The 27,623-nt window shown below is 45.4% G+C and overlaps 1 protein-coding gene across 4 annotated transcripts in view; it reads left to right on the plus strand.

Moving 5' to 3' along the window:
• Positions 1-27,623, plus strand: part of DOCK11 (dedicator of cytokinesis 11) — a 198,083-nt gene that overhangs the window by 24,316 nt on the left and 146,144 nt on the right. For all 4 annotated transcript variants that reach the window (XM_047765108.1, XM_047765105.1, XM_047765106.1 and 1 more), the window contains exons 2-6: positions 24,023-24,139; positions 24,223-24,312; positions 25,281-25,363; positions 26,625-26,694; positions 27,321-27,416. In XM_047765108.1, the coding sequence (XP_047621064.1) occupies positions 24,023-24,139; positions 24,223-24,312; positions 25,281-25,363; positions 26,625-26,694; positions 27,321-27,416 (456 nt within the window). The remainder of the gene's footprint in view (positions 1-24,022; positions 24,140-24,222; positions 24,313-25,280; positions 25,364-26,624; positions 26,695-27,320; positions 27,417-27,623) is intronic.

A 27,623-nucleotide genomic window follows, 5' to 3' on the forward strand; every position in this document is an offset into this window, starting at 1 on the left:
AAAGGAGAAGATCATACCCATTCCTGGTCAGTAGAAATGGATGTCCCTACTCTTTTGGAAGAATTAAAAATGGTTAGGAATTTGTGAAACTGCCACCGAAACTACTGTAGCGGTTAAGAGCGTGCATGCCAGAGTTAAACAGCCCTGGCTTTGACTCCTGAATGAATGAGTTTTCTATTGCTGCACAGCAAATGACCACAAACGCAGCAGCTTAAAATAACACACCCATTACTTATTTCAGTTTCTCTGGGTCAGAAGTATGGGCAGGGCACAGCTGGAATCGCTACAGCAGGGTGTCGCAGGTGTTGGCAGGACCGTGCTCTCATCTGGAAGCTCAGGGGCCCTTTCCAAGCTTCTTCAAGTTGGCACAGTCCGGCTCCTTGTGGTTGTGGGACTGACTGGACCCATTTCCCTGCTGGGCTGGCAGCTTGGGATGGCTGTTAGTTCCTAGAGGACACCCTCAGGTCCGAGCCCCTGGGCCTCTCATAACACAGCTGTCTGCTTCTTCCAGGTCAGGGGGTGAATCTCCCTTTCCAGGAAGGGCCTGAGGCCTCGCTCAGGGACCACCTGATGAGGCCAGGCCCACCCAGGACAATCTCCCTCTGGATTACCCCAGAGTCAATTTATTCATAAGCCAATCAGGGGAGTGATGCCATAATATTCACAGGTCCTGCTTCTAATCAAGGGGAGGGACTTTATCCAGGGCGAGTAGACAGAATTCTGCCTACGGGCGCAACTCCATCACCCCCTTGGGCAAGTTGCCTAACCTCCCTTAGTCTCAGTTTCCCCATCCATAAGATGTGAGACATGATATAGGATTTTCTACTTCACAGGATTATGTAGGAATCGCATGAGGTAACGCGTGTAATGCATTTAGCGCAGCACCTGGTGCTTAGCAAGCTTTCAGTAAATGTTAGAATCATGCGAAAGCAGAGCCACTTTGCTGCCTCGCCTCTTACCCTTGCTTTCACCCCACGCATCCCAGGATGTAATGGCTTTGAACGTAGAGCATGTGAGCATAGGCTAAAGGAATTGAGGGTTCCCCCCCCCATGATTTTTTTTTTGTCTTTTTGTCTTTTACGGCCGCAGCTGTCAGCATATGGAGGGCCCCAGGCTAGAGGTTGAATCACAGCTCTAGCGGTTGGCCTACACCACAGCCACAGCAACTCGGGATCCGAGCCGTGTCTGCGACCCACACCACAGTTCATGGATCCTTAGCCCGCTGAGCGAGGCAAGGGATCGAACCCGTGTCCTCATGGTTCCTAGTCGGGTTCATTAACCACTGAGCCACGACGGGAAAACCCCCCCCCAATGATTTAAGTACAAAAAAAGATTTTCTAAGAAGAAAGTGATGTAACACTGAAATTTTGAAGCCAATTGTTTGGGAGTGTCTTTCTAAGGAGAAAATGATGTAACGCTGAAGTTTTGAAGCCAGTTGTTTGGGAGTGTACAGATATTTTTCTAATTGGATGCTTTACGAAATGAATGCATATTCAGTACTTGAGTTTTGCCCTGGGCTATGAGGTGTGTTTCTGAGTTAAAGGGAATAGGTGCAGGTATTAGTCTACTTAGGGAGGAATGGTTTGGTGGATCAGCGATCTATAATTGAGAATGCCTTTGGTAACAAATGCTTACTTTGTAGAGCAGGAGATATCAATTTATGGGACCTACACTGGGTTTCCAACCTTTAGCTTTAGACAGATTCAGCAGTTCACCCTCACAATAGTCCTGAAATTGGAATTCCCGTCATGACTCAGAAGGTTAAGAACCTGGGAGTTCCCGTCGTGGCGCAGTGGTTAACGAATCCGACTAGGAACCATGAGGTTGTGGGTTCGGTCCCTGCCCTTGCTCAGTGGGTTAACGATCCGGCGTTGCCGTGAGCTGTGGTGTGGGTTGCAGACGCGGCTCGGATCCCGCGTTGCTGTGGCTCTGGCGTAGGCCGGTGGCTACAGCTCCAATTCAACCCCTGGCCTGGGAACCTCCATATGCCACGGGAGCGGCCCAAGAAATAGCAACAACAACCACAACAACAACAACAAAAAAAGACAAAAAAAAAAAAAAGAACCTGACGTAGTGTCTGTGAGGATGTGGGCTCAACCCCTGGTCTCGCTCAGTGGGTTAAGGATCCGGTGTTGCTGGAACTGTGGGGTAGGTCACAGACCGGCTCGGATCCTGCCTTGCTGTGGCTGTGGTGTAGGCCGGCAGCTGCAGCTCCTCTTTGACCCCTAGCCGGTGAACTTCCATATGCAGGTGCAGCCATAAAAAGAAAAAGAAAAAAAAAATAATGTCGTACGTAAAAAAACCATGGTCCTGAAATTTCGACCTAGTTTTTTCATATTCCCGGGGATTGGGGTGTGGTTCCTGGGCCCTCCCTAGGAGAGCTTAAGTGGTGCTCTGATCGCCTGCAGAACCTGATTAAACTTCAAATGTACTTGGAAAATAAATTCCCATGTGACAGAGAGTTTTTCAGAAGCCCCATCTTGCAGGAGGAGGGAGGCAAGGAGAGGGGAGGGGGAGAAAAAAGAAATGAAGACACAAAAAAGGCAATGCCTGCAACTTCCAAGCCAAGGGAGTCACTTCCGGAGAGTTTGGTTCTTCAAGAGGGAACAGAACTGGGGTGTCGCTTTTCCCAGTAGTGACTTCAGCAGGCCATGCCATTCAGTAGTCACACATCGGCCCGTTGAGCTTCCGTGTGAGAAGTTGGGAAGATGGCGTGTGTACAGTCAAGACCCAGCCAGAGAAGGGGTAGCATGAAACGTCCACCTGCTGGAACTGAGGAACCTTTAAAGTCTCACAGGATCCCAGTCCCTCCCCCATCCTGCCCGTCCCCGATGGGCTCACCCAGCACACCCAGCGTGAGTTCCCTTTCTGTGACTCTTGCTTACACATAAGGGTCCTGCAGCACTAGCTGCCTAGGGAGGGGCCGAGTTAGGGGAGGAGTGATGAGCTCCTACCTCGCAGAGGAGACCTCAGTTCTTGTTCCTTTCCCTGCGAGGAGGAAGTCTAAAAGGAGGCATAGGGATCCCTCTCTCCATCTATACTTTAGGCTGTCTGCCTGCCCCCTGAAAATTTTACCTGTAGCTTCTTTAAAAAGTGAAGTGAATTAAAAATGTGTGTGTATCAGAAGACACTCTCAAGTGAGTGAAAAGGCAACCCCCAGAATGGGAGAAAATATTCGCAAGGCCTATGCTCGATCAAGGAGCCATATCCAGAATAGAACACTGTAAACCAGCTATAATGAAAAAAAAATCATGATATATATAAAAAATATCCAGAATATATGAAGAACTCCTACAGTTCAACAATGAAAAAACAAACAACTTGATTTAAAAATGGACCAAGAAGACTTCCCATCCTGGCTCAGTGGTAACAAACCCAACTGGTGTCCATGAGGATGTGGGTTCCATCCCTGGCCTCGCTCAGTGGGTTAAGGATCCGGCATTGCTGTGGCTGTGGTGTAGGCTGGCAGCTACAGCTCCAATTCGACCCCTAGCCTGGGAACTTTCATATGCTGCAAGTGCAGCCCTAAAAAAGACCAAAAAATGGGGGGGGGGCAAGAACTTGAGTAGACATTTCTCCAAAGATAAAAAAAAAAAAAAAAATGGCCAACAAGCACATGAAAAGATGCTGACCATCACTAATCTTTAGAAAAAAAATGCAAATCCAAACCACAATGAGATACCTCTTCACCTCCCTTAGGATGGTTATTATCCAAAAAAAGTGGAAAATAACCACTATTATCAAAGATGACAAGAAATTGGAACCCCTTGTGCCACGCTTGTGGGAATGTAAAATGGTGCAGCCACTGTGCAACACTGCTTGGCAGCCCCTCAAGAAGCTAAATGTAGAATCACCACATGATCCAGCAATCCCACTTCTAGGTATAGACCCAGAAGAACTGAATCAAGCAGAGGCTCATACAGGTACTTATGCAACCAGTGTTCCTATCCACACATCCTATCGGGATTCACATCGTGTTATTCACTGCAGCCAAAAGGTGGAAACAAGCCAAATGTCCATCAGCAGGTAAACAAAACATGGTACATATGTGCAGTGGAAAAACATTCGGCCTTTAAAAGGACGGAAATTCTGACACTTGCTGCAACATGGATGAACCTTGAAAATATCATTGCTAAGTGACATAAGTCAGACACAAAAGGATGATTCTTGTATAATTCCATTTAGATGCCTAAAATAGGCAAATTCATAGAGACAGTAGGTGAGAGATTAGTAGCGGTTGGGAGGGAGGCGGAGAGTGTTTAGTGAGCACAGAGTTTCTGTTTGGGATGGTGAAGAAATTTGGACATTGGGGATGGTTGTAGAATAATATAAATGTGGGAGTTCTTGTCGTGGCGCAGTGGAAATGAACTGACTAGTATCCATGAGGATGCAGGTTCGATCCCTGGCCTCACTCCGTGGGTTAAGGATCCGGCATTGCCGTGAGCTGTGGTGTAGGTGGCAGACGCGGCTCGGATCCGGCGTTGCTGTGGCTCTGGCGTAGGCCAGGGGCTACAGCTCTGATTCGACCCCTAGCCTGGGAACCTCCATATGCCACAGGTGCGGCCCTAAAAAAAAAAAAAAGACAAAAAAAAATTACAGAAATCTTGAATGTTTTCATTTCATATTTACCTTTACCTACTCTCCTCTTGTCAGTAAAATGATGGTCACTTTATCCCACTTCCTGTACAGGTAGCACAAGAGCACCTACTTATTCCCCCATGAAATGTGGTGCCTTAAACAATCCCCACCCAGAAGAGAAGAAAAAAGGCCTTTGAGGAGTGAAAGAAGGTGCCTCCATGGCAGTGTCTTGTCGCAAAGCTGTGGAGCATATTGTGGGAGCACTGCTGGCAGGAGCGTGGGGACCTATAGGGGCAACAGGTCTGGCTTCCGGCTACACTTCCATGAACAGTGTATGAAAGGGCGTTAATTTTTTACTATATAGTTATTCATTTTTTGGCCGTACACACAGTATGTCGAAGTTTCCCGGGGCCTGGGATTGAACCCACACCACAGTTGTAACCAGAGCTATGGCAGTGACAACGCCAGGTCCTTAACTTGTTGAGCCACAAGGGAACTCCTGAAAAGGCTCGAATGTCTGGTCTCTCTCATGCTGCACACAGCCCGGAGCAGCATCACGTTTAGTCACAGGTTCAAGTCCTCCTTACACCGAGTGCAGCTCTTGCTTTAAGAGACCGTGGGGGCTCTTTTCTGTCGCGTCCCCTCTCAGCCTTTCTGACTGCCCCGGGGCCTTCCAAAGGGAGCTCTGGCCACGGGTCCCTGAGGGAGAGAAAGATGCTGAGGTCTTGCAGCGGGCTGCCTCTGCCTGCTGGCCTGATGACACCTCGCTTATGGCCTGAAAGCTGCTGCCTTCGAGGTGGTGGTGTTTACAAGCCAGCAGGGGCGAGCCTTTGACCTGGTCAGAGGCCGCGACTTCTCCAGTCCATGCCAGTGTGTTCCAGGTAACTCCTGCCTGGCCAGGCCCACCTGGATTGCTCCCTCCGAGAGGCCTCCAATGGTCAGAGGAGAGAGGAAAACTCGATGGTTGAGCAAGGGCTGGGGGAACTGACAGAGAAGGCCCTGAAGCCTTTCGCTGGGCTCGGCCTTGAATTCTGGACAGACTTATTTGCTTTCCTGCTTGAGAATGGGATATTAGGTAAATGCAGGGTGAAAATTGCATTGCGGAGAGTGGACTTGCAATGTTAAGAAATCCTTCAGTTGGCTCGTCCTCTGTCTATATGTATTTAAAGCAGAGAAGCAATAATCCTGTTTTTTCCAGAATTATCTTGATTGTGAAATATGTAAGCAGTGGCAGTGAAGTAATTACACTGATCTTCCTCCTTAAACACAGCGGGATTTTACAAGCAAACAAGTGCTGTCCTTTCAACAGTCACCACCGTAGGGGGCTACGCAGTTATTCCCTAATGTCATTGCTCAAAATACAGTGAATTTCCCTCAGTGACTTTGAGTCATGTGAGATGACCAAGGCCTTTACTATATAGTCCCATCTCATATGTGTATATATATATACACACACACACACATATATATATATATATATACTTTTTTTTTTCCTTTTTAGGGCTGCACTTGCGGCATATGGAAGTTCCTAGGCTAGGGGTCAAATTGGAGCTGCAGCTGAGACCTATGCCACAACCACAGCAATGCTAGATCAGAGCCACATCTGTGACATACACCACAGCTTGTGGCAATGCCAGATCCTTAACCCAGATCCTTAACCCACTGAGGGAGGTCAGGTTCTTAACCCACTGAGCCACAATGGAAACTCCTCACATGCATTTTTTTTAATGATTTTTATTTTTTTCCCATTATAGTTGGTTTATAGTGTTCTGTCAATTTCTACTGTACAGCGAAGTGATCCACTCGCACGTTTTCTCACATTATCCTCCATCATGTTCCACCATAAGTGACTAGATATAGTTCCCAGTGCCGTACAGCAGGATCTCATTGCTTATCCACTCCAGATGCAATAGTTTGCATCTATTAACCCCAGATTCCCAGTCCATCCCACTCCCTCCCCCTCCCCCTTGGCAACCACAAGTCTCTTCTCCAAGTCCATGGGTTTCTTTTCGGTGGAAAGGTTCATTTGTGCTGTATATTAGATTCCAGATATAAGTGCTACCATACGGTCTTTTCCTGTCTCTTTCTGACTTACTTCACTTAGTATGAGAGTCTCTAGTTCCATCCATGTTGCTGCAAATGGCATTCTTTTGTTCTTTTTATGGCTGAGTAGTATTCCATTGTGTATATATGCTACATCTTTTTAATCCAGTCATCTCTTGATGGACATTTGGGTTGTTTCCATGTCTTGGCTATTGTGAATAGTGCTGCACTGAGCAAAGGGTGCATGTGTCTTTTTCAAGGAAAGTTTTGCCTGGATATATGCCCAAGAGTGGGATTGCTGGGTCCTATGGTAGTTCTATATTTAGTTTTCTGAGGTACCTCCATACTGTTCTCCATAGTGGTTGTTCCAATTTACTGTACCAACAGTGCAGGAGGTACCCTTTTTTCCACACCCTCTCCAGCATTTGTTATTTGTGGACTTGTTGATGATGGCCATTCTGACTGGTATGAAGTGGTACCTCATTGTAATTTTGATTTGCATTTCTCTCATAATTAGGGATGTTGAGCATTTTTTCATGTGCCTGTTGGCCATCTGTATATCTTCTTCCGAGAAATGTCTCCAGATCTTTTGCCCATTTTTCAATTGTGTTATTGGGTTGTGTTTTTTTTGGCCATGCTTGCAGCATGTGGAAGTTCTGTGCCAGGGACTGAACTTGAGCCACAGCATTGACAGTGCCATCCATATCCTTAATTGCTAAACTACCAGAGAATTCCTATCACCTACTTTTTTAATCATTAGGTAAGTGTCCACATCGGAGTAACAAAGAAAAATTATCGTTAAAAAAAACCTGACTTCAAGTGGTTTAATTGTGTTCCTATAAGTCTATTGTTGCCATCTGCTTTCCCCACTTGTTTTTTTTTTTTTCTGGTTGATATAGGTCCAGTCATTTTAAGCTGAAAGGTTCTGTTTCTTAGGCTGGAGCTTCACATAGCCTATCGAAATCCCTAGAATTTTTTTTTTTGTCTTTTGTCTTTTTTGTTGTTGTTGTTGCTATTTCTTGGGCCGCTCCCGCGGCATATGGAGGTTCCCAGGCTAGGGGTTGAATCGGAGCTGTAGCCACCGGCCTACTCCAGAGCCACAGCAACGCCGGATCCGAGCCACGTCTGCAACCTACACCACAGCTCACGGCAACGCCGGATCGTTAACCCACTGAGCAAGGGCAGGGACCGAACCCGCCACCTCATGGTTCCTAGTCGGATTTGTTAACCACTGCGCCACGACGGGAACTCCCGAAATCCCTAGAATTTTTAAACACCTTGTGTGAGAATTTGGATAAGGATTTGTCTCCACTTTCAAAGTAGTCTGTCATACACATAGCAGGTGCTCCATCATTTGCTGGTGGATTATCAATCTGAAGGAAATTAAAGGGAATTTGGAACACTAGTTCCAAATTCTTTGTACCCTCAAGTTTTTCTTATATCATTTGGAACACTGTAACTATCAGAAATCAATAGTATACAGTACAGCGGAAATTAATACAATATTGTAAATCAACAATACTTCAATTTAAAAAATCAACAGTATAAATCTAATTTAGGAGAAAAAATAGAAAAGAGGTTAACATTGGAGTTCCCGTTGTGGCGCTGCAGAAACAATCCAACTAGGAACCATGAGGTTGTGGGTTTGATCCCTGGCCTCGCTCAGTGGGTTAAGGATCCGGCATTGCCGTGAGCTGTGGTGTAGGTCATAGACGCAGCTTGGATCCCATGTTGCTATGGCTCTGGCCTAGGTCAGCAGCTGTAGCTCTGATTTGACCCCTATCCTGGGAAGCTTCATATACCACGGGTGCAGCCCTAAAAGGACAAAAGACAAAAAAAAAAAAAAGAAGAAAAGAGATTAACATCAAAATGGCCCCTCACAGTGGTGCTCTGTGGATGATGGGATTCTAAGCAACTCATTTTCTTCTTTGCATTTTTATTTTTGTTTTGTCTTGCTTGTGGCCATGCTGGAGGCATGTGAAAGCTCCTAGGCTAGGGATCAAACTCCAAAAACAGCAGTGACCACATGGAATCCTTAACTGCTAGACCACCAGAGAACTCTTCTCTTTTTTACATTTTTAGATTAAAGATTCTTCAGTGAACATAGGTTGCTTTATAATTACACAAGCCAGTAAATCTTGTGTAAAAAAAATGTAACCTGTTTATATGAAGTCAGTAAGGCAGTAGATCTTTGCCTTTCTTGGGTCACACACTCCTTTGAGGTTCTGGAAAGCTCAGCATCCTCCTATAAAGGTGTACATACAGCGTTTTCCATATTATTTTACTTTATTATTTTATTTTATTTTGTTTTTAGGGCCACGTCCGAGGCATATGGAGGTTCCCAGGCTAGGGGTCTGATCAGAGCTACAGCTGCCGGCCACAGCCACAGCCACAACAATGCTGGCAATTATCCATATAATTTTAGACTTTTGCAGATCCCATGTAGCCCATCCAAGGATGATTTAGGATGCCAGATTAGGAAACAAATTAGGAATGGGGAAAGTGGCACCCCAAAAGGAATTAACCACCACACAAACGTGAAAGGACACAGGGTTATATGTGTTTTGTTAACATCAGTGGGGGGACATGGGATTCAGCAGAACAGCCCTTGGATCAAGCTATGCAAATCAACCAGGTTACCATTGTACCAAGAGAGGGGATTTTCCATGTGTTGAAACCTCAAGCGTCCGGTTCTCCTATAGGTCATGGGGAGCTGACGAGGAGTAAGTAAAAGCCTTGAGAGTGGAACTGAGAGTCCAGCTGAGCCTAGGGTTCATATCCCCATAAATGAAGGCCCTGAGTACCCAGTCAGGATTTTCTTCAGCAGCAGCAAAGACAGGCAAGCAGGGGTTCGAGGCCCAGCTGAGGAGCGGCCATGTGACTCCGAATGACGAGGCATGCGTGAGAGGGCTCTTGGCCATGGGGTCCAGGTTGAAATGAAAATGAACACAAGGGAGTTCCTGCTGTGGCACTGTGGGTTAAGGATCCGGCATCACCTCAGCTGTGGCATAGTTTGCAGGTGTGGCTCGGGTTCGATCCCTGGACTGGGAACTTCCATTTGCTGTGGATGTGGCAAAAACAAACACAGCAAAAAAAAAAAAAAAACCAAAAACAAAACCCAAGACAGGACAGGAGTGTGCTGTCGTGTGGCGAGAATGGGCAAAGGTGATGTCAGCTCCGTTGGAGATGGCCCTGCGGAGAAGGGGTAGAGAGACGTTTTGTCATCAAGCCAGTGGCTCAGCCTCCTGTTGCTGGTAGTGGCCTGTAGAGGCGGGGTTGTTCTGAGGTCTCCCAGTGGCAGTGCACTGGATAAGGAACCTTGCAAAGTGGGGATGCTTAGATAAGGGGTGTGGGCGGTGCTTCTTGCTAGTTCTTCTGCGCATGTGTGACAGGATGTATTTCGGATCGCTTTCAGAAGCAGCAGCCAGGAACTTGACCTGTAGGCACATTCAGCACACAGAGTCATGCGAACTCAAGGGAGGGGAAGGATGCGGGCAGAGAGGCTGTTCAGGAGGAATTTTGGCAGTGAGATAACTATTACCAGGACAAAATGAATTTTGCTGGAGTCATCAACTTTCTCTCAGGTTTAATTCAAACGCCCACCCAGCACGATTTTTTACCTCCTGACACTTTACACGTCTTCGTGTAGGTGTGCCTGGTCCTAGGAAAACTTCATATATATGAATCTGTGAATTTACTAAAAAAAAAAAAAAAAGAATGGGGGGCGATTCATGTTATTGAAGTGCTCAGTACCAGTGCTCCTTTGGACAGCTGTGCGCAGGTGTGTATTTCTGTATTTCGTAGATTGTGATCGTCTTGAAAAATTGGAAGAGGCAGAACATCTTAATGCCGAGGATTCGAACGATGATGACCATGGATTCATAGTTTGCTCATTCAGTCATTCGAGATATAATGTGGGGGTGCTGGGAATAGAGTTGTAAGACAAAGACCCTTTAACCCCAGAGCTTTCGTTCTCGTGACAGGGGAGAGACAGAAAAGGAAATGGGAACCTCGGCACTTCATCGGTGGCCCTGGGATGCGGAGGGAAGTATGGGTACGAGCTCTGGGTTTGAGGAGGTGGATAGCACTGGGTAGGAGGGAGTGGCTGTTTGTACCTGGAAAGATCAGCAGCTTCATGGAGTCTTGCGGTGGGGTTGGGGGAAGAACTGGTAGAGAGGTTAAGCGCAGCACCGGTTGAGTAACAGGGCCCATTAGGAGTTCCACCAGCCAGTGCCAACTAGGGTTGGAGGGCCTGGGCTGGAGGCTGGATGAGGCCAGATCTTAGAAACCTTCCCAAACAGTTTGAGGCTTTTTTTTTTTTTTCTTTTTCTGGCTGCACCCACAGCATGGGGAAGTCCCCGGGCCAGGGATGGTACCCGAGTCACAGCAGTGACAATGCCGAGACCTTAACCACTAGGCCACCAGGGAACTCCCATTCAAGCTTTTTTTCTGTAGCCTCCATTGAGCCACCAAAGGGGTTTAAGCAAAGGAATCCTGTGATCCAGCTTAGGTTTCTTTGCAACTTTAACCGTTTTGAATCCAATTAGCCATTGACAAGGTGTTGGAAACCAATCAAGTGCAGATTGGAAGTTGGTCTTCTCAAAATAAAATGTCCAGGTGAATTTAAGGCACGCGTTTCTCTTTGAAAGCAAAGCTCTTCCCAGGGAAACAGAGCCCTCGTTTGATTTTCCTTTGTAGTTTTGTATGCGACCCTAATGCGTACTTTTTCATAATTCAACGTATGGCTCCTGGAAAATGTAGACAATGGGGCAAATTTTCAGCCTATGCTGTCATTTTATGGATTAATTTCCATTAGCGCTGACCTTCTGGCTTTCAGTGCATAAATATGAGTAGAGCATCTGTTCATGTCATTCTCCTGCTTAAAACCCTCTGCCGGCTGCCCGTCGCCTACACTCAGAAGTAGTCCAGTTTCATTGCCTTGGCATCCGTGGTCCTCCGTCGGTGTGCCTTTCCAGCTCAGCCTGGCCAGTTCTCCCTCTTGGGTACATCCCCAGACGCCCTGAACACAGGCTTTTTGTCCTCCTCGATTACTTCTGCTCTCGTCTTTGCCTGCAGCGCCTTCCTTCCTTTTCATTTGTTCCTGCCGTGGCCATTTTTATTTGTTCCTTCAAGGCTCTGCCCACGTGGTACCTCTGCGCTGAGCCTCCTTCACCGGTGAAGGCATCTCTCCCTTACCTGCATCCATACAGCCCCCTCTGTGTCCCCCGGCCCAGCTCTTACCCCACCGTATGTTAACTCTCTGTTTAGGGGTCTTTCTCTTTAAGCCCATGAGTTTGTGCAGGGCAGGGCCCACATCTTGCTCGTCTTTGTTTTCTCAGCTTTGTAGCCCACTGCCTGGCACTCGGTTGCTGCTCAGTGATTGTCAGGGAGCGACAGGGCAGCGAGCCTCACCTTTGTTCCAGGTGTGTCAGTAGGGTGCTCACGCATTGATTTCTAACCATTCGGGGGGGATGGTCGGGGCATGGTTTCTGTACTGGGAAGTTCTCTTACTGAACAGTGGAGGGGTTTTTTTAGGTATTAAGAAGTGAAACTGGGAGTTCCCGTCGTAGCGCAGTGGTTAACAAATCCAACTAGGAACCATGAGGTTTCGGGTTCGATCCCTGGCCTTGCTCAGTGGGTTAAGGATACGGCGTTGCTCTGAGCTGTGGTGTAGGTCACGGACACGGCTTGGATCCCGCGTTGCTGTGGCTGTGGTGTAGGCTGGTGACTACAGCTCCGATTAGACCCCTAGCCTGGGGACCTGCATATGCAGCGGGAGCGACCCTAAAAAAGACAAAAATACAAAAACAAAACAAAACAAAACAACAACCAAAAAAACCCAAAACCAAACAAACAAAAAGAAGTGAAACTGGGTAGGTTGCTTTTTTCTAATTTTCTTTTTGGTGGGGAGTGTGGTGCCTGCAGCATGAGGAAGTTCCAGGGCCAGGGATTGAACCCACACCACAGCAGTGACAGTGCCGAATCCTTAACTGCTAGACCAACAGGGAACTCCTTTTTTCTAGCTTTCTTAATAGCTTTCTATCGTTTTCTTTTTTGGCTATGCCCTCGACAAGTGGAAGTTCCCGGGCCAGGGATCAAACCCCAGCTGCAGTTGCAGCCTGCACCGCAGCTGCGGCAGTGCTGGATCTTTAACCTATTGCACCACAAAGGAACTTCCTCTTAATAGCTTTCTTGAGATATAATTGACGTACCATACACCTCACCCACTTAAGGTGTATATGTCAGTGGAACCATCACCACATCAATTTTATAGCATTTTAATCACCTCAAGGTTATTAACTTAAGACATTCAAAAAACCTTTTGCAGGGGCCAAACCCTAAGACTCTCCTATCAGATGGTGTCTCTGATGATAGGGGGTTTGTCATGGGGGAGGGGATTGGCTTGACGAAGAAAAAAATTATAGACAGGTATTTTTAAAGAGGATGATATGTAGAAAGTCTGAGTAGCCAAAGGATGCTAATCTGAGAGCGGTCACGCTCTAGGAGCTATACCCCAGGGAGACTCTGTTAGGCTGGACAACGTGGACAGGAAAGTGAGAGATGAGTTTCTGGATGAACAAGGGCTGGGGAGGTGACTGGAACTTATTAATAGGAGGATAGGTTCTGAGCTTGATTACAATCTGGGAAGGCAGCAGGGGACACTGAGGACAGTCCGCCCAGGATGTGTTAGGGCTGGCAGGACAGTGAAATACGAAGCATGATCAGGAAGGGCTTTGGCCGCCATCTGTAGACCCCCGCTTCACCCCATCCAAAGACAGAACCTACTGGAAGAAGGTCCGCCTGGCTAATCATAAGTGGGTAGACGGGATACACATCACCCAGGTCACCAAGTACTGGAATATTATACCAAGAAGCGGGGCATTTCCTGATACTTTAAAGATGTAACCTTAAGAAAACAACCAAAGGCACTCTTACCTTATTTATTTCCCCTAGCTTCCAGAATGTATTATCTCATGAAATAGTATAAACTGAAAATACTAGTAGCTTCGTAAAAGGCAGAGGGAATTTCAGTCCATGGATAGAGCCAATATGACTGATTAGGGAAAATGAAAATACTTGTAGAAAGGTTCATTTTTGCCCCGGTCAAGGTTGATGTTCAAAATGTGGCCCATCGATTTTCTTTTCTCGATTGTCAGGAGCAAATTCATGGCTTGGGTAGACCAGTGGTTGGATCCAGTGGAGAAAATGATGCGTGGCTGGTTTATAAATCTAGGCTTGTCTTGATGTGTTCAGATGACACAGACAGGACCTTTGCGTTTTTCTGTTTTCACAGAATGTACGTAATCTAGCCAGCTAAATCCACATACTTAAAGAACAGCACTGCACTTTATCCTTTGTTCTGCTCAAGAATGCAACTTAGATTATGGTTCTGTTTATCAAACTCCGGAAAAAGTCAGAGATTTCATGTTTGGTTATGGGAGGGAGAACCAAGATCCAAGGCAGGTTACAAATTAGTTGATGGGCACACACTCTAATTTTTCCTTGCGTGCATGAATTATCTGCAATAATTTTGTCCATCCGTGTGAACTTGTTAAATTGTTTGTTAGAAAGAAAACCATTATGTGTAACCCATGCACATTTTTTTTTCCTTTTTGTCAATAGCGGTTTGCTAAAGAATAGAAACAGTGTTCTTCTGGTTTTAAAGAGCTACTTTGCCATTCTCTCAATTTATTCAAGCCTTTCTTTTCATTTTTACCTCTTTTTATCTTATCTTTGAGTCATTTAAATACTTACTAGCACAAAGTGAACGCAAAGTAAGGAATGATTGAATTCAAATCAATTTGTTTACCTATCGGCCAGCATACTTAGTACACTTTATAATTATTGGTTAAAATGAAGTTTGGAGGTATAGAGTTTATTGAATTCTCTTGCATTTATTTGTACATAATCTAGATTATTTGCATGATATTTGAGTTACCTGCAATGAAAAACACTCGTTAACTCACTTCGAACTAAGCGTATGGTATATATCAGACTTATTTCGTCATTTAAAAATAATATAATTTTTTTGTAGGTTTTTCACAGTAGTTCTTGAGTTTATATAGATAGCCAAATAGACTTAGAAAAGGGAAGGGGTTGGGCGTTTAAAAAGAATTCCTCCCAATGGAAAAAAAAAAAAAAAAGAATTCCTCCCTATGTGAAAACTCTAAAGAAGGAAAAAACTTTTATTTTTTCCTCTGCTAGATTTAAATACCTTTAGCATCTCATTTTGCGGAGTTCTTGGAGTCAGAAATTTAAATTAAAGCTGGGGCCTGAGAATTTCTTCCGAAACCATTAGCAGTCTATGACTGGTCTCTCTCCTTGTGTACTGCCCTTTTGGCTTGGAAGGCAGATGCGCAAGATTGTAGTCTCTTCTGTATTATTCAGCCGCTTCTCCCTCAGGAACCGCAAAACTTCTGGCTTTGTAGTTCTCACGGCTCTGGTCTGGGTTCTGCGGAGGATACCGAGAGGAATTAGACACGGTCCCTTGACAATATCTTACTGTTGTTTCCTTGCAATCTGAGTCTAACCCATTTGAAGCTGAATCTGCCAAGCCCTTTCCCCAAAGTAAAAGACCTAAGGTGCTAATCCGTGCTCGTTGATGGCAAAGGCTAAATTGGAAGCAGCAGCTACGAAATGTAAAACTCCTTATCCAATTACATTACAAGCTCGGTAAGCCGGTCAGGCTCGGGATCATCGGGGCGACAAGAAGGCAAGATCTCACTGTGGTAAACATGATAGTGTAGTTTTGAATGCGCTCTAGCAAATCCTAAAATGCAAAGTCAGGCCAAGGAAAGTAAATGGGGTACGAACGAGGGTGCAGAAACAGTTCCTTTTTGTTTGTGTGTATTTTGGTCAGGAATACTGGCTCTGGAGTCCATCAGATAGAGGTTTGAATCTCGGATCCACTAATGTGTGACGTTGGACCTGCCTGAGCCTCAGTTTCCTCAGCTGTAAAATGGGCTTAAAAAGAGAGACCTCCCTGCAGGGCTTTTGAAAGCATCAAGTGAGAGAATAGATATAAAGTGCTCAGGCTGATGTATATTAATGCTCAATGTAAGGGACAGAGAATACACAAGGCACTGCTCCTCCCTCCGGGTGTTTACGATCCCTCTGCGGAGACGCCCGAAGTCCCCGTGTGATGCAGTTACGGCTCCGTGTGAGTAAACCCCACAGTGGTTAGTAAAGACTTGAAGGGCTGGAGGTGAGAGGGGTTAGAGCTTGGGCTGTCACAGGAATACCGTGAGCCAAGGAGTGGATTAGGAATAAGCACGACCCAGTGGTTTCCTGAAAACTATGATTTCTGGGAGTTCCCCTTGTGGCCCAGCAGTCACGAATGCACCTAGGATCCATGAGGATGCAAGTTCGATCCCCGGCCTCCATCAGTGGGTTAAGGATCAGGTGTTGCCGTGAGCTGTGGTGTAGGTCACAGGCACGGCTCAGATCTGATGTTGCTGTGGCTGTGGTGCAGGCTGGCAGCTGTAGCTCCGATTCAGCCCTTAGCCTGGGAACCTCCATATGCCATGGGTGTGGCCTTAAAAAGACAAAAAAAAAAAAGCAAAAAAAAAACCAAACAAAAAAACCAAATAAAAAAACCCTATGATTTCCCCCTTACTTACTAGCTTTAAGAAGGGTCAGTGTCTTGAAAGCTATTTGTATGTGGGTTTTAGTGCCAAGATTTGTCCTGAAAAACAGTCTTTATTAAAATATGTTCATGTCTGTCTTGCCAAGTCAGTTGTACTAACTGAAAAGAGGGCTTTCTGTCCCCTAGCATCAAGTCATCAGATTATGTTCATTCAAAGGTTCTTAAGTACTTGGGTTCCTCTCGGGAAAGAGGAAAAGAAATGAACTGGTGAAAGGAGATAATAACGCTTGAGAAGAGACAAGGTCATAACAAGGCAAGTGCTTTTTACTTGAACCTTATGACAAAGTTCCTTGCAGTTTTGGTTCCTTTGTTGCCTCGCTGGGTAGAGTCCCCCTCTAGAAATCTCTAGCCTGCAGTGGTGACATTTCTCACTTCCGCTAGTCACTGCTCAAAGTTTGCTGTTCCTCATTGTCACATACCACTCTGGACAGTTACCTAGTCTCCGATCTAATAGAATTTATCAACAAAAGTACAAGACAGGGAGTTTCTCTGGTGGCTCAGTGGGTTGGGGATCCGGCGTTGTCACCGCTGTGGCTCGGATCACTGCTGTGGCGCCCGTTTGATCCCGGGCCCGGGAACTTCCACATGTGGGTGTGGCCAAAAAAAAAAAAAAAAAAGACAAGATGCAAATAATCCGAGACCACGAACACCCACCCACACAGGGCAGTGCTTCTGACTGATGGGCTCGCCCACTTGCGCAGTGGCTTTGTTGGCAGAAGGAGTGGTATCAAGAGGGTCTGACAGATGCATGGAAGCCAAGAGGGCTTCAGGTTACAACAGCTTCTGTGATCAACTTCTGTGATCAACTTGGGCTTATCCGGCTGCCTCCCCTTCTAGACCGTCAGCTTCTCAAGGGCCCGGACCTCAGAAGGGACTCCATAAGCATGCTCTACCGCCAAAGCCACGTTCTTCTCTGCGTTGCTGGAAACAGCAAGTCCCCAGTGGCCATTTCGAGCACAAAGTGTTATTTTGAGATCTCTGCGGAGAAAGCGCTCCAGTCCCTGCTATAAATGTCTGAAACAAGAGGGGAGCTGAATCCCTTAGGGGGGCTGGAGAAGTTCCTGAGAGAGGGAGGTGGGAGAAGGATGGGGAGGAGACCCGGAGGAACCCCCTCTTTCTGAGTCTCCTTTCCTAAGAAGGTTGTCCTTCTCAACGAGGTTATATTCAGATGCCATTGAGACCGTGGTCTGATCAATACCGCAAAAATGAGCTGCTAACTTTGGGGCCAAATCATTCTCTTTCTTAAACCAGTCGTTGCCGGGCTCCTTCTGGCACGGACGTGGGATGTGGAGAAGGGGGTGGCAGGGGTGGATTTTTGAATTGGCCCTGCGCCCGCTGCTAAGCCTTCTGCCTGCCCTGGTGTCCCTCCCAGTGTGATAGGAAGGGATTCTGTGAAGCCAGTGTTCACTTCAGACTTGCAGAAGAGACATTCTTAGAATTCTTAAGGAGAACTAGTTTCTAAAGTCAAAAATTTACCAGCAACCTAATGACCTTTGGTATAATACCCAAGCAGAAGTAACCCAGGCTGATTTTGCCCTGTTGACAGAGAAAAATTACACAATTTCGAGCACTTTTTAAAAATGAAATTATCTGGTTAAGTGCCTAATGGCATAAATTGGCTTGCTAGTGATGTGCGCTTTTAAATATGTGACTGGTTGGAGGGTTGAATATATACCTGCATAGACATACTGTTTTAGGATCACAAGCTTGGTTTTACATGTATTCGTATGTGGTTCAGATGGTGAAAGATCAGTTATCCTGTACAGTGGATGTACAGGGAGCCCCACAAAACCATGAGGTCTGAAGTGTTTGGTGCTGTTGGTGACTCCTGGTAAGGAGCCGTTGCTTCCTGTCTTTGGCCCCAAAAGCAGATTGTAACCAAATCTGCATTGATGAGTTTTCTTTTTCAATCTCTGTCTTTTCACTCTATGTTAGAAATCGAAAACTTATCTCAGGGGTACCCTGGTAGCTCAGCAGGTTAAGGAGCTGGCGTTGTTAGTGCAGTGGAGCAGATCGCTGCTGTGGCTCGGGTTCGATCCCTGGCCTGGGAACTTCCACATGCCACAGGTGTGGCCCCCTGAAGAAAGTTACCTCAATTTGTGCAGTCGTGCACATCTTCACAGTTTGAGGGTTTATACATGGAAGTCTATTTAGATTTGGTCCTAGTGGCCTAAGTCTGAAAGGGTGTACTGTATCCCAAACCATGGCACAAAGATTGACATTTTAAAATTTTATCTTACTAGGGATTAGGAAAAGACTGACTTATTTTCCTTTTGGAGGCTGATATAAAGCTTACTGTTTCCATAGATGCATTTCAATGAAAAGGAGATTTGATTTGAGGAAAAATATGAGGCATACGATAGTGCAGAAGTTGTGGCAAAAATCTTGAAGATTGTATGTAAGTGGAGTTGGGGAGACACTGCTGAGAACAGAAAAAGGATCAGTAGTTGGAAGACCTGGATTTGAATCCCGATTTGATCACTAGATGTAGACAGCTGATCTTAATTAAGCCTCCGAGCCAGTTTCTTCATGTACACAGTTGAAATGATGGTATTCTCTTGTCTCTTTGACAAGTTTTGGTTAAGAAACAGGTAGCGAATGCTTTGAAAGTGTTTTCTAAAGATTGCAAAGTCATCTTCGAGTGAAACAACAACCCCAAACTCTAATAATATTACCAGCAAGTTATTTTAAGAGAGCTCGGGAATCAGTGAATGAGAACTTAGAAAGGCAAACCTTTTTTTTCCTTACCCCTGCATGGTGAAAACTGAGTAGGTTCCAAATTTAGGCTGACGGTTTTCCTGTCACTACTTACTAAGAGAAGACTGGAACATATGCTTGCTTCTCTCCAGATTGTGTAAATGCTGTTGCCTTTTACTTAACATTGCTACAGAGCCATATAGAAGTACACTGTGGGGGAGTTCCCTGGTGGCTAAGCAGGTTAAGGATCCAGTGTTGTTAACTTCTGTGGCTCGCATTGCTGCTGTAGTGTGGGTTCGATCCCTGGGTGGGGAACTTCTCTATGGAGCATAGCCAAAAAAAAAAAAAAAAAGAAAGAAAAAAAGTACGCAGTGGGACCTGGCTATTATTTGAATGTTTATAAAGTACCTTTTATTATAACACAGTTTTCTTGAGTTACGAAAAAGCACCTTTGCAGGCCAGTCAGTGCACAAACAGGCAGGAAGTCGGTGCCCAAACCTGAGAGGAAGACCTTTCTTGGGTGTCGTAGAGACTTTATTTAGGGTAACCGTGTAAGTCTAATAATAAAATGATAAAGTGGAATAGGAACATTAGATGAGGGTTATGTTTTAGACCACAGGGCAGAGCCACCATTAAATCACGATAATTCTAAAAGTCAAAGGTTTTCCTTGCCTCTGATGCCAGCAGAGTTATAACTGAATCCTACCGGAAGGGATGCATGGTGGTTCTTTGGGGCTGATGCACCTGCTCGTTTTCACTGCTGGTTTGTATTATGCCTTTGAGGCCTGGTGGGTGGGCTGGGGACAAAAAAATGGAGATTGGAGGCAGCCAGAATGTGGGAGGGGGTCTTGGTCCTCTTTTTCTTATAAAGATGAAGCCTGATTCACAGGTCTAGATCTTCTTTTAGGGAGGATTCGTGGAGCTGAGAATAGGCACCCTCACTTTTTTTTTTTTTTTTTTTGCAATTGAGCTGCCCCTGACGAAGAAGTAAGAATAAAGACTCAGAATACTTGGTTTAATCAGTTTTCAATGACAAGCGAAAGTCTGTTTTCTATAACAGGAATATGTGGCCTTCAAAATACATGGAAAGCTGGAAGTTTCATTTTTAGAAGGCATATACTGTACACTTGAACAAGTTATGCTTTTTTTTTTTTTTTTTTGGCTTTTTAGGGCTGCTCCCATGGCATATGGAGGTTTCCAGGCTAGAGGTCGAATCGGAGCTGTAGCCACCGGCCTACGCCAGAGCCACAGCAACTCGGGATCTGAGCCACGTCTGCCACCTACACCACAGCTCACGGCAATGCCAGATCCTTAACCCACTGAGTGAGGCCTGGGTCCTCATGGATACCACTTGGGGGTTTATTCACTTAACTTCTCAGAGAAATTGATCAGAAACCCTGAGTGTTAGAGCTGGAATCTGCAGTCACAATTTCCTTTCACTTGGGTCCATGAAAACATGGTAGATATGAGACAAGGGGGTCAAATTTTTCTATCAGAAAATCTGAGTTCCCCGAATAGGAGTTTTTCTTTTTTGGGGTGGGCACACCCATGGCATATGGAAGTTCCCGGGCCAGGGATCGAATCCAAGTTGCGTCTATGACCTGCGGTACAGCTGTGCAATGCCAGATCCTTAACCCACTGTGTGGGGCCGGGGATCGAAGCAGCAATGTCACAGAGATGAGCGGATCATTAACCCACTGCACCACAGTGGGAGCCCTGGAGTGCTTTCTTTTATTTCAACTCATTTTGCATGAGTATCCACAGGCATGATAGGGATAATCGGCTTGATTTGATCTCATGGGTTGATAAATCCAAATTTGACTTGAAGTATATCTTTGTTAGGATCTCCCCCACCCGGATTTACTGAGATATAATTGAAAAATAAAAGTATATATTTAGAATGTACATGAGATGATTTATGTATTCATGGTGACATGATTACCACAATGAAGTCAATCAAAACATCCATCACCTCACATGGTTACCATTTTTGTGTGGGAGAGAATGTTTAAGAGCTACTCTCGTAGCAAATTGCAAGTATAAAATACAGTGCTATTGGAGTTCCTGTCGTGGTGCAGCGAAAACGAATCCGACTAGCAACCATGAGGTTGCCGGTTTGATCCCTGGCCTTGCTCAGTGGGTTAGGGATCCGGCGTTGCCATGAGCTGTGGTGTAGGTTGAAGACGTGGCTCAGTTCCCACATTGCTGTGGCTGTGGTGTAGGCCGGCGGCTACAGCTCCGATTTGACCCCTAGCCTGGGACCCTCCATATGCCCTGAGTGTGGACCTAAACAGCAAAAATAAAATAAAATACAGTATCATTAACTGGAGTCACCATGCTGTACATTAGAACCTCAGAACTTAACTCATCACTGAAAGTTTATACCCTTTGACCAGCATCTCCCTCTTTTCCCTCATCCCCTTGCCCTTGGCACCTACCCTTCTACTTGGTTGGTTTTTTTTAGACTCTACATATAAGTGATATCATGCAGTAGTTGTCGTTCTCTGCCTGGCTTATTTCACTTGGCATAGTGCCTTCAAGTTTTATATACGTTGTCACAAGTAGCAGAATTCCTTCTTTTCCATGACTGAACAATATTTCATAATATATGTATAAAGCATATATTACATGTATGTAATATATATTACATATTAACAATATTTCATATTATATATAGTTTTAAAATCCATTCCTCCCTCAGTGGATACCTAGATTTTTTCCCCTGTCTTCGCTATTGTGAATAATGCTGTAATGAACATGGGAGTGCGTGTAATTCTTTGAGATACTGATTTTTTTTTTCCTTTGTCTTTCTAGGGCCACACCTGTGGCATATGGAGGTTCCCAGGCTAGGGGTCGAATCAGAGCTGTAGCTGCTGGCCTACATCACAGAGACAGCAAGGCCAGATCTGAGCCGTGTCTTCAACCTACACCACAGCTTATGTCAAGGCCAGATCCTTAACCCACTGAGTGAGGCCAGGGGTCGAACCCGCAACCGTGTGGTTCCTAGTCAGATTCATTTCTGCTGAGCCACGACAGGAACTCCGAGATACTGATTTCTTTTCCTTCAGATAGAGATCCAGAAGTGGGATTGCTAGATCATATGATCGTTCTGTTTTTGATTTCTTGAGGAGCTTCTATACTGTTTGTGTTAGGTCTTTAGACTTGTTCAACACTGATTCTCATTCCTTAGAGTGTTTAATCTCTCCAAGCAATCTTACAGAGGAAACTCTGAGACGCCCTTCAGGTAGGGAACTGTGATATGGCTGCGACCTAGCATGAACCATTGTACAAAAACAGTTCTTGAGAGTTTCCTGGTGGCCTAGCCGTTAAAGATTCGGCATCACTGCTGTGGCTTGGGTTTGATCACTGGCCTGGGTCACTTCTGTATGCCATGGGCGCAGCAAAAACAAACAAACAAACAAACAAAAAACAGTTCTCAAAGGATTGTTGCATACAGTATGCTGGAGAGTGCCTCGGATATGGTGTACACAAACACAACCCCTATTCTGTAATGATTTTAAGTTTTAATATATACGAAATTCAAGTTTTCTTTATTCTGTTTTTAATTATAATTTGTTAAGAAGAATAATTTAAGTAAAACATTATTACTAGAAATCACCAATATATACCTACCTCGGTTTACAAAAGTGTGTTGAGACATGGTTCTGGTTGAATCTGAGTACCTCCGAATTCATTCAACATTAATGACTGGATGTCTCTTGAGTGCCAGGTACAGTTCTAGGTGCCGGGGTTATAGCAGTGAACAGATGAAGGCAAATCTCCACCCTTCAACGGGCAGAGAGGTATAAATAGACAGTGTGTCAGGTCAGGGTACGTTCATCAAAGGAACAGATGATAGGAAGGTAGGTCCTATTCCAAGTTCACTACCTTGAACTTTAGGATCTTTGTGTATTTCTCAGAGGAGGAAACGCTGCAGGAGGTAGAAAGAACAGAGCTTTGGAGTCACAGACTCAGGTTTGAATTCTAGGTCTGAAGGTGGGCAAATTCCTTAACCTGAATCGAGTCCAGGCTTTCCCCATCTGTAAACTGGGGACAAAGATTAAACCTGTTTCATAGGGTTATTATTTATGTGAATACATGTAGAGAAAGCCTTTGGCAGGGTGCCCGGCATCTAGAAAGGGCTCAGTAAATGCTAACTACTCTTATCCTCCTTAATCCATCATGTCCTGGGTTTCTGAGTCACTAACCCTGCTCTTGGTAACCTTGGCCTTGGGCTGGGGGCCCTACTCTCAGTGGCCTGGTCACCTGGAAGTCCCACTGGGATCCACTGACGTGGTTACCTGGAACCTCATCCTTTCATGCCCTGCCCCCCAGATCAAGCATCTCCGGTACCCAGGCCTGCCCCAGCTAAGCCAGAACTGGAGACCTCTTTTGGACAGTGTGCCTGGTACAGAGTAGGCACAAGAATGTTGATGATTTCTTCCTTCCAGTTGCCCGGGGAATAGTGCATATTCAGTACATATCAACTGGCAGCCTTCCAAATATACCACTTTTTGTTTTACCTTCAATTTAATAAATTGTTGGGAGGCACACGGATAAGCAGAGTACAGCATGATCTTTCCTGGACTCTCGTCTTTAGCAGAGAGAACCTGTGCGTCTGTCTGTATTTGGTGTGTGTGTGTCTAATTATGGAGAATAGTTCTCTGGTAAAAAAAGGTCTCCTGGAGTTCCCGTTGTGGCGCAGCAAAAAACGAATCCGACTAGGAACCATGAGGTTGCGGGTTTGATCCCTGGCCTCGCTCAGTGGGTTAAGGATCCAGCGTTGCCGTGAGCTGTGGTGTAGGTCGCAGATGCGGCTCGGATCCTGTGTGGCTGTGGCTGTAGCCAGCAGCTGTGGCTCCGGTTCGAGCCCTTGCCTGGGAACTTCCATATGCTGCGACTGCGGCCCTAAAAAGCAAAAAAAAAAAAAAAAAGGTCTTCCTTATGTGCTTATTATCAGTAATCCCTTCTTTGGAGAAACAGTGTGTCTTTGACCCATGACAGGAAACTTCTCTCGGGAGTTTGACAATATTAACTTTCTTTTTGTCTCTTATTAAGGAAAAGACCAAAGTCGTTGAGCCCTTGGACTATGAAAATGTTGTCACCCAAAGAAAAACCCAGATTTACAGCGACCCCCTCCGAGACCTGCTTATGTTCCCAATGGAAGATATATCGGTGAGTCCACATGCACTTCTTTAAAGAGCAAAACTGCGTTTTTCAAGCCGGTTTGTACAGCAAGAATGTTCTTTGCCTTCTAGATCTCGGTGATAAGTCGTCAGCGCCGAACGGTGCAGTCCACTGTGCCAGAAGATGGTGAGAAGAGAGCCCAGAGTTTGTTTGTCAAAGAGGTAAGAGGTTCAAAGGCCACAGAAGCACATTCATCATATACTGTATTTAAAATAGTCTTCCTTGGAGTTCCCATCGCGGCTCAGCGGAAACGAATATGACTAGTATCCATGAGGTTGCGGGTTCAGTCCCTGGCCTCGCTCAGTTGGGTTAAGGATCTGGCGTTGCTGTGAGCTGTGGTGTGGGTCACAGACGCAGCTCAGATCCTGCGTTGCTGAGGCTGTGGTGTAGGCTGGCAGCTTCAGCTCCGATTAGACCCCTAGCCTGGGAACCCCCATATGCCGCGGGTGTGGCCCTAAAAAGGAAAAAAAAATAGTCTTCCTTTAGTGCAAATGGAAAACAACATTACTAGAACTTAACTGACCTACATAACAAGTCTATATGATGCGATTTAGAGGCTACTGCTGAACTACTTTCACAAGTAGCTTATATTCTTAGTTGTTTTTTCTTTTTTCTTTTTTTTTATTTTTTTTGGATTTGAATACTCTTTGGACTTGGAGTCAGAGGGTCCAGGGGAGCATATAAATTGGGATTTATTGCCACCGACTGGTTTAGGAAGACATAGTTAAAATCCCTGAGGGAAGATCCCACTACCAGCAATTCCCAAATGATTTTTTTTTTTTTGTCTTTTTAGGGCCGCACCCACGGCATGTGGAAGTTCCCAGGCTAGGGATGGAATCAGCGCTACAGCTACCAGCCTAGCCACAGCCACAGCAATGCCAGATCTGAGCCACATCTGCAGCCTACGCTACAACTCATAGCAACGCCAGATCCTTAACCCACTGAGCAGGGCCAGGGATCAAACCCGCATCCTCACGGATACTAGTTGGGTTTGTAACCCACTGAGCCATAATGGGAATTCCCTCAAATGATTATTAAACGTCTGTCAGCTTATTATCAGATGTTAAAAAGAGTGGATATATGTGTACTTTTCCTACATTTCAAATTAAAGAAGCTTTTTTTTTTTCAGTGTATTAAAACCTATAGCACAGATTGGCATGTGATAAACTACAAGTATGAAGACTTCTCTGGGGACTTTCGAATGTTGCCATGGTAAGTTTAGAGTTGAAGGGAAACTTTCAAGAGGAGAGTTATTAAACTACTTTTTTTAAAAAAAAAAAAAAAGTTTGTAAAGCTTCCCAGTTATGATGTGTAATAAAGCAAAACCTCAAACAACCAGCGTGTTCGGTAAATATATTTTGAGTAGTGGGATATGTTTTGACTTTGCTCATTGAAATGTTCCCCAAAATGGACGAGTTCGTTGTTTGACTTTGGGACATCCGTATTGACCATGAAATCATTTTTCTTTAATTCTGGATAATATGGTCAGCATTTTCTAGTGCTGTCAAGGAGGAAGCTAGAAGACATTTGGCTCAATTGGATGGCGCCCGACATCTGTGGACAGAAGTCCATCCCTTTCAGTTGAGTTGAAGGACTGCCGTGAGCACCCTGGCCCAGGAGCCAGACTGCCAGGGTTCAAATCTTATTTCTACCACTTACTAGCTACCTGACCTTGGGCTAGTCACTTGGGCTGTTGAAGTCCTCACTTTTCTCCCCTGTAATACTATTAGCCTTACAGGATATCATACACGAGATATTTTGGAGAGATGAGACTTGGTGGATAGCCTTTTGTAGTTTTCAGAGCACTTTCCTGGAGGAGAAAACTGAGTCTTAAAGATGTCCTTTAGGAGTTCCCCTCGTGGCTCAGTGGTAATGAACCCGACTGGTATCCATGAGGAGGTGAGTTCGATCCCTGGCCTGGCTCAGTGGAAGGAGCCGGTGTTGCTGTGAGCTGTGGTGTAGATCATAGACATGGCTCAGATCCCGCATGGCTGTGGCTGTGGTGTAGGCTGGCAGCTGCAGCTCTGATTGGACCCCTAGCCTGGGAGCGTCCATATGCTGTGGGTGCAGCCCTGAAAAAAAAAAAAAAAAAAAAGCTGCCCTTTATAGTGGAGTCCTAAGATGATCAGTCTAAGGTCATAAGAGCAAACAGAAGGAAGAGCCAGAACGACACTGTTGCTTTTTGGCCTGGGAAAGATAAGGTTCCCCCACCACTGACAGCCCAGGCGCACATTCCTTGCAATTCCTGCTCTCCCTGAGTACTGGGGCTTAGTTATGTCTCTGCTGCTGGCTGCACACGTGGGAGTCCTTTTACACAAGGTAACGTGAAGCTGAGTTTGGCAAAGAGCAAAGAATTGCTCCTTCTATGTCTTGGCATTGTCTTGGTTGGAAAAGAAAGAAGTCTACTCATCTCGCTTGTGTTTCTTTTTGTCTGTTCTGCTCAGTGTCTAAAACAACTCTCTTGCATTTTCAGCAAATCTCTGCGACCAGAAAAGATTCCCAACCACGTGTTTGAGATTGATGAAGACTGTGACAAGGATGAGGTAAAGTTGGGGGCAACTGCATTGATTTCTTCAAGCTCACGTCTGCTGAGAGAGATGTCCCTGAGAAAAGATGAGGCAGAGAATTGTTTTTGAATGATCTGGGGGCCAACGTTCAAGCTAACGAATGTTTTAAATTTTTCTTTTAAAAAATGGTTGCATTTCCAAATGGAGTTTAGGAAAAAAAAATCAAGCGAAATGGGCTGTGATTTGTAAGTAAACATGTTTTCCCACCTGCGGGCCACGCTTGTGGAGTTGCTTTTCCCACACTGGGCGTGTGGTGGTGATTCATGTGGGCCCTTCTGCCTGATAGATCCCTCTGGGGACAGATGGCCCGGATGTCTGTGACATTCTGTGGTGCAGTTTGACTGTTTGCATAATGCAGAAGACTTTCCCAGAAGACAGCCCATACGATTCAGTAAATATTGAGTGCCTACTGTGTGCATGGCACAGAGCCTTTCATTCTGTAGGTTATGATTTCAGGTTGAGTTAGGCCTCTCCATGGAGGGCTGGGAGGGGCACATTGATACTTGGGAAAATGGGGCAGGGCCTCGTTCGTGCTCCCCCAATTATTTGTTGAGATGGCTGGCTGCCCGCTGTTCCACTGAGGGTTTTCACTCTTATTTCAGGATTCATCTTCTTTATGTTCTCAGAAGGGTGGCGTGATAAAGCAAGGCTGGTTGCATAAAGCCAATGTCAATAGCACCATCACGGTTACCATGAAGGTAAGAAGTCGCTATTATCTCACCATTTTAAGGCTCTTGCCACGAGTGGCCTGAGAACAATATTTCTTTGTAAAATTTTTTTTTTGTCTTTTTTTTTTGTCTTTTGTTGTTGTTGTTGCTATTTCTTGGGCCGCTCCCGCGGCATATGGAGGTTCCCAGGCTAGGGGTCGAATCAGAGCCGTAGCCACCGGCCTACGCCAGAGCCAC

The sequence above is a fragment of the Phacochoerus africanus genome, chromosome X (genome assembly GCF_016906955.1).
Source record: "Phacochoerus africanus isolate WHEZ1 chromosome X, ROS_Pafr_v1, whole genome shotgun sequence".
Lineage (NCBI taxonomy): Eukaryota > Metazoa > Chordata > Mammalia > Artiodactyla > Suidae > Phacochoerus > Phacochoerus africanus.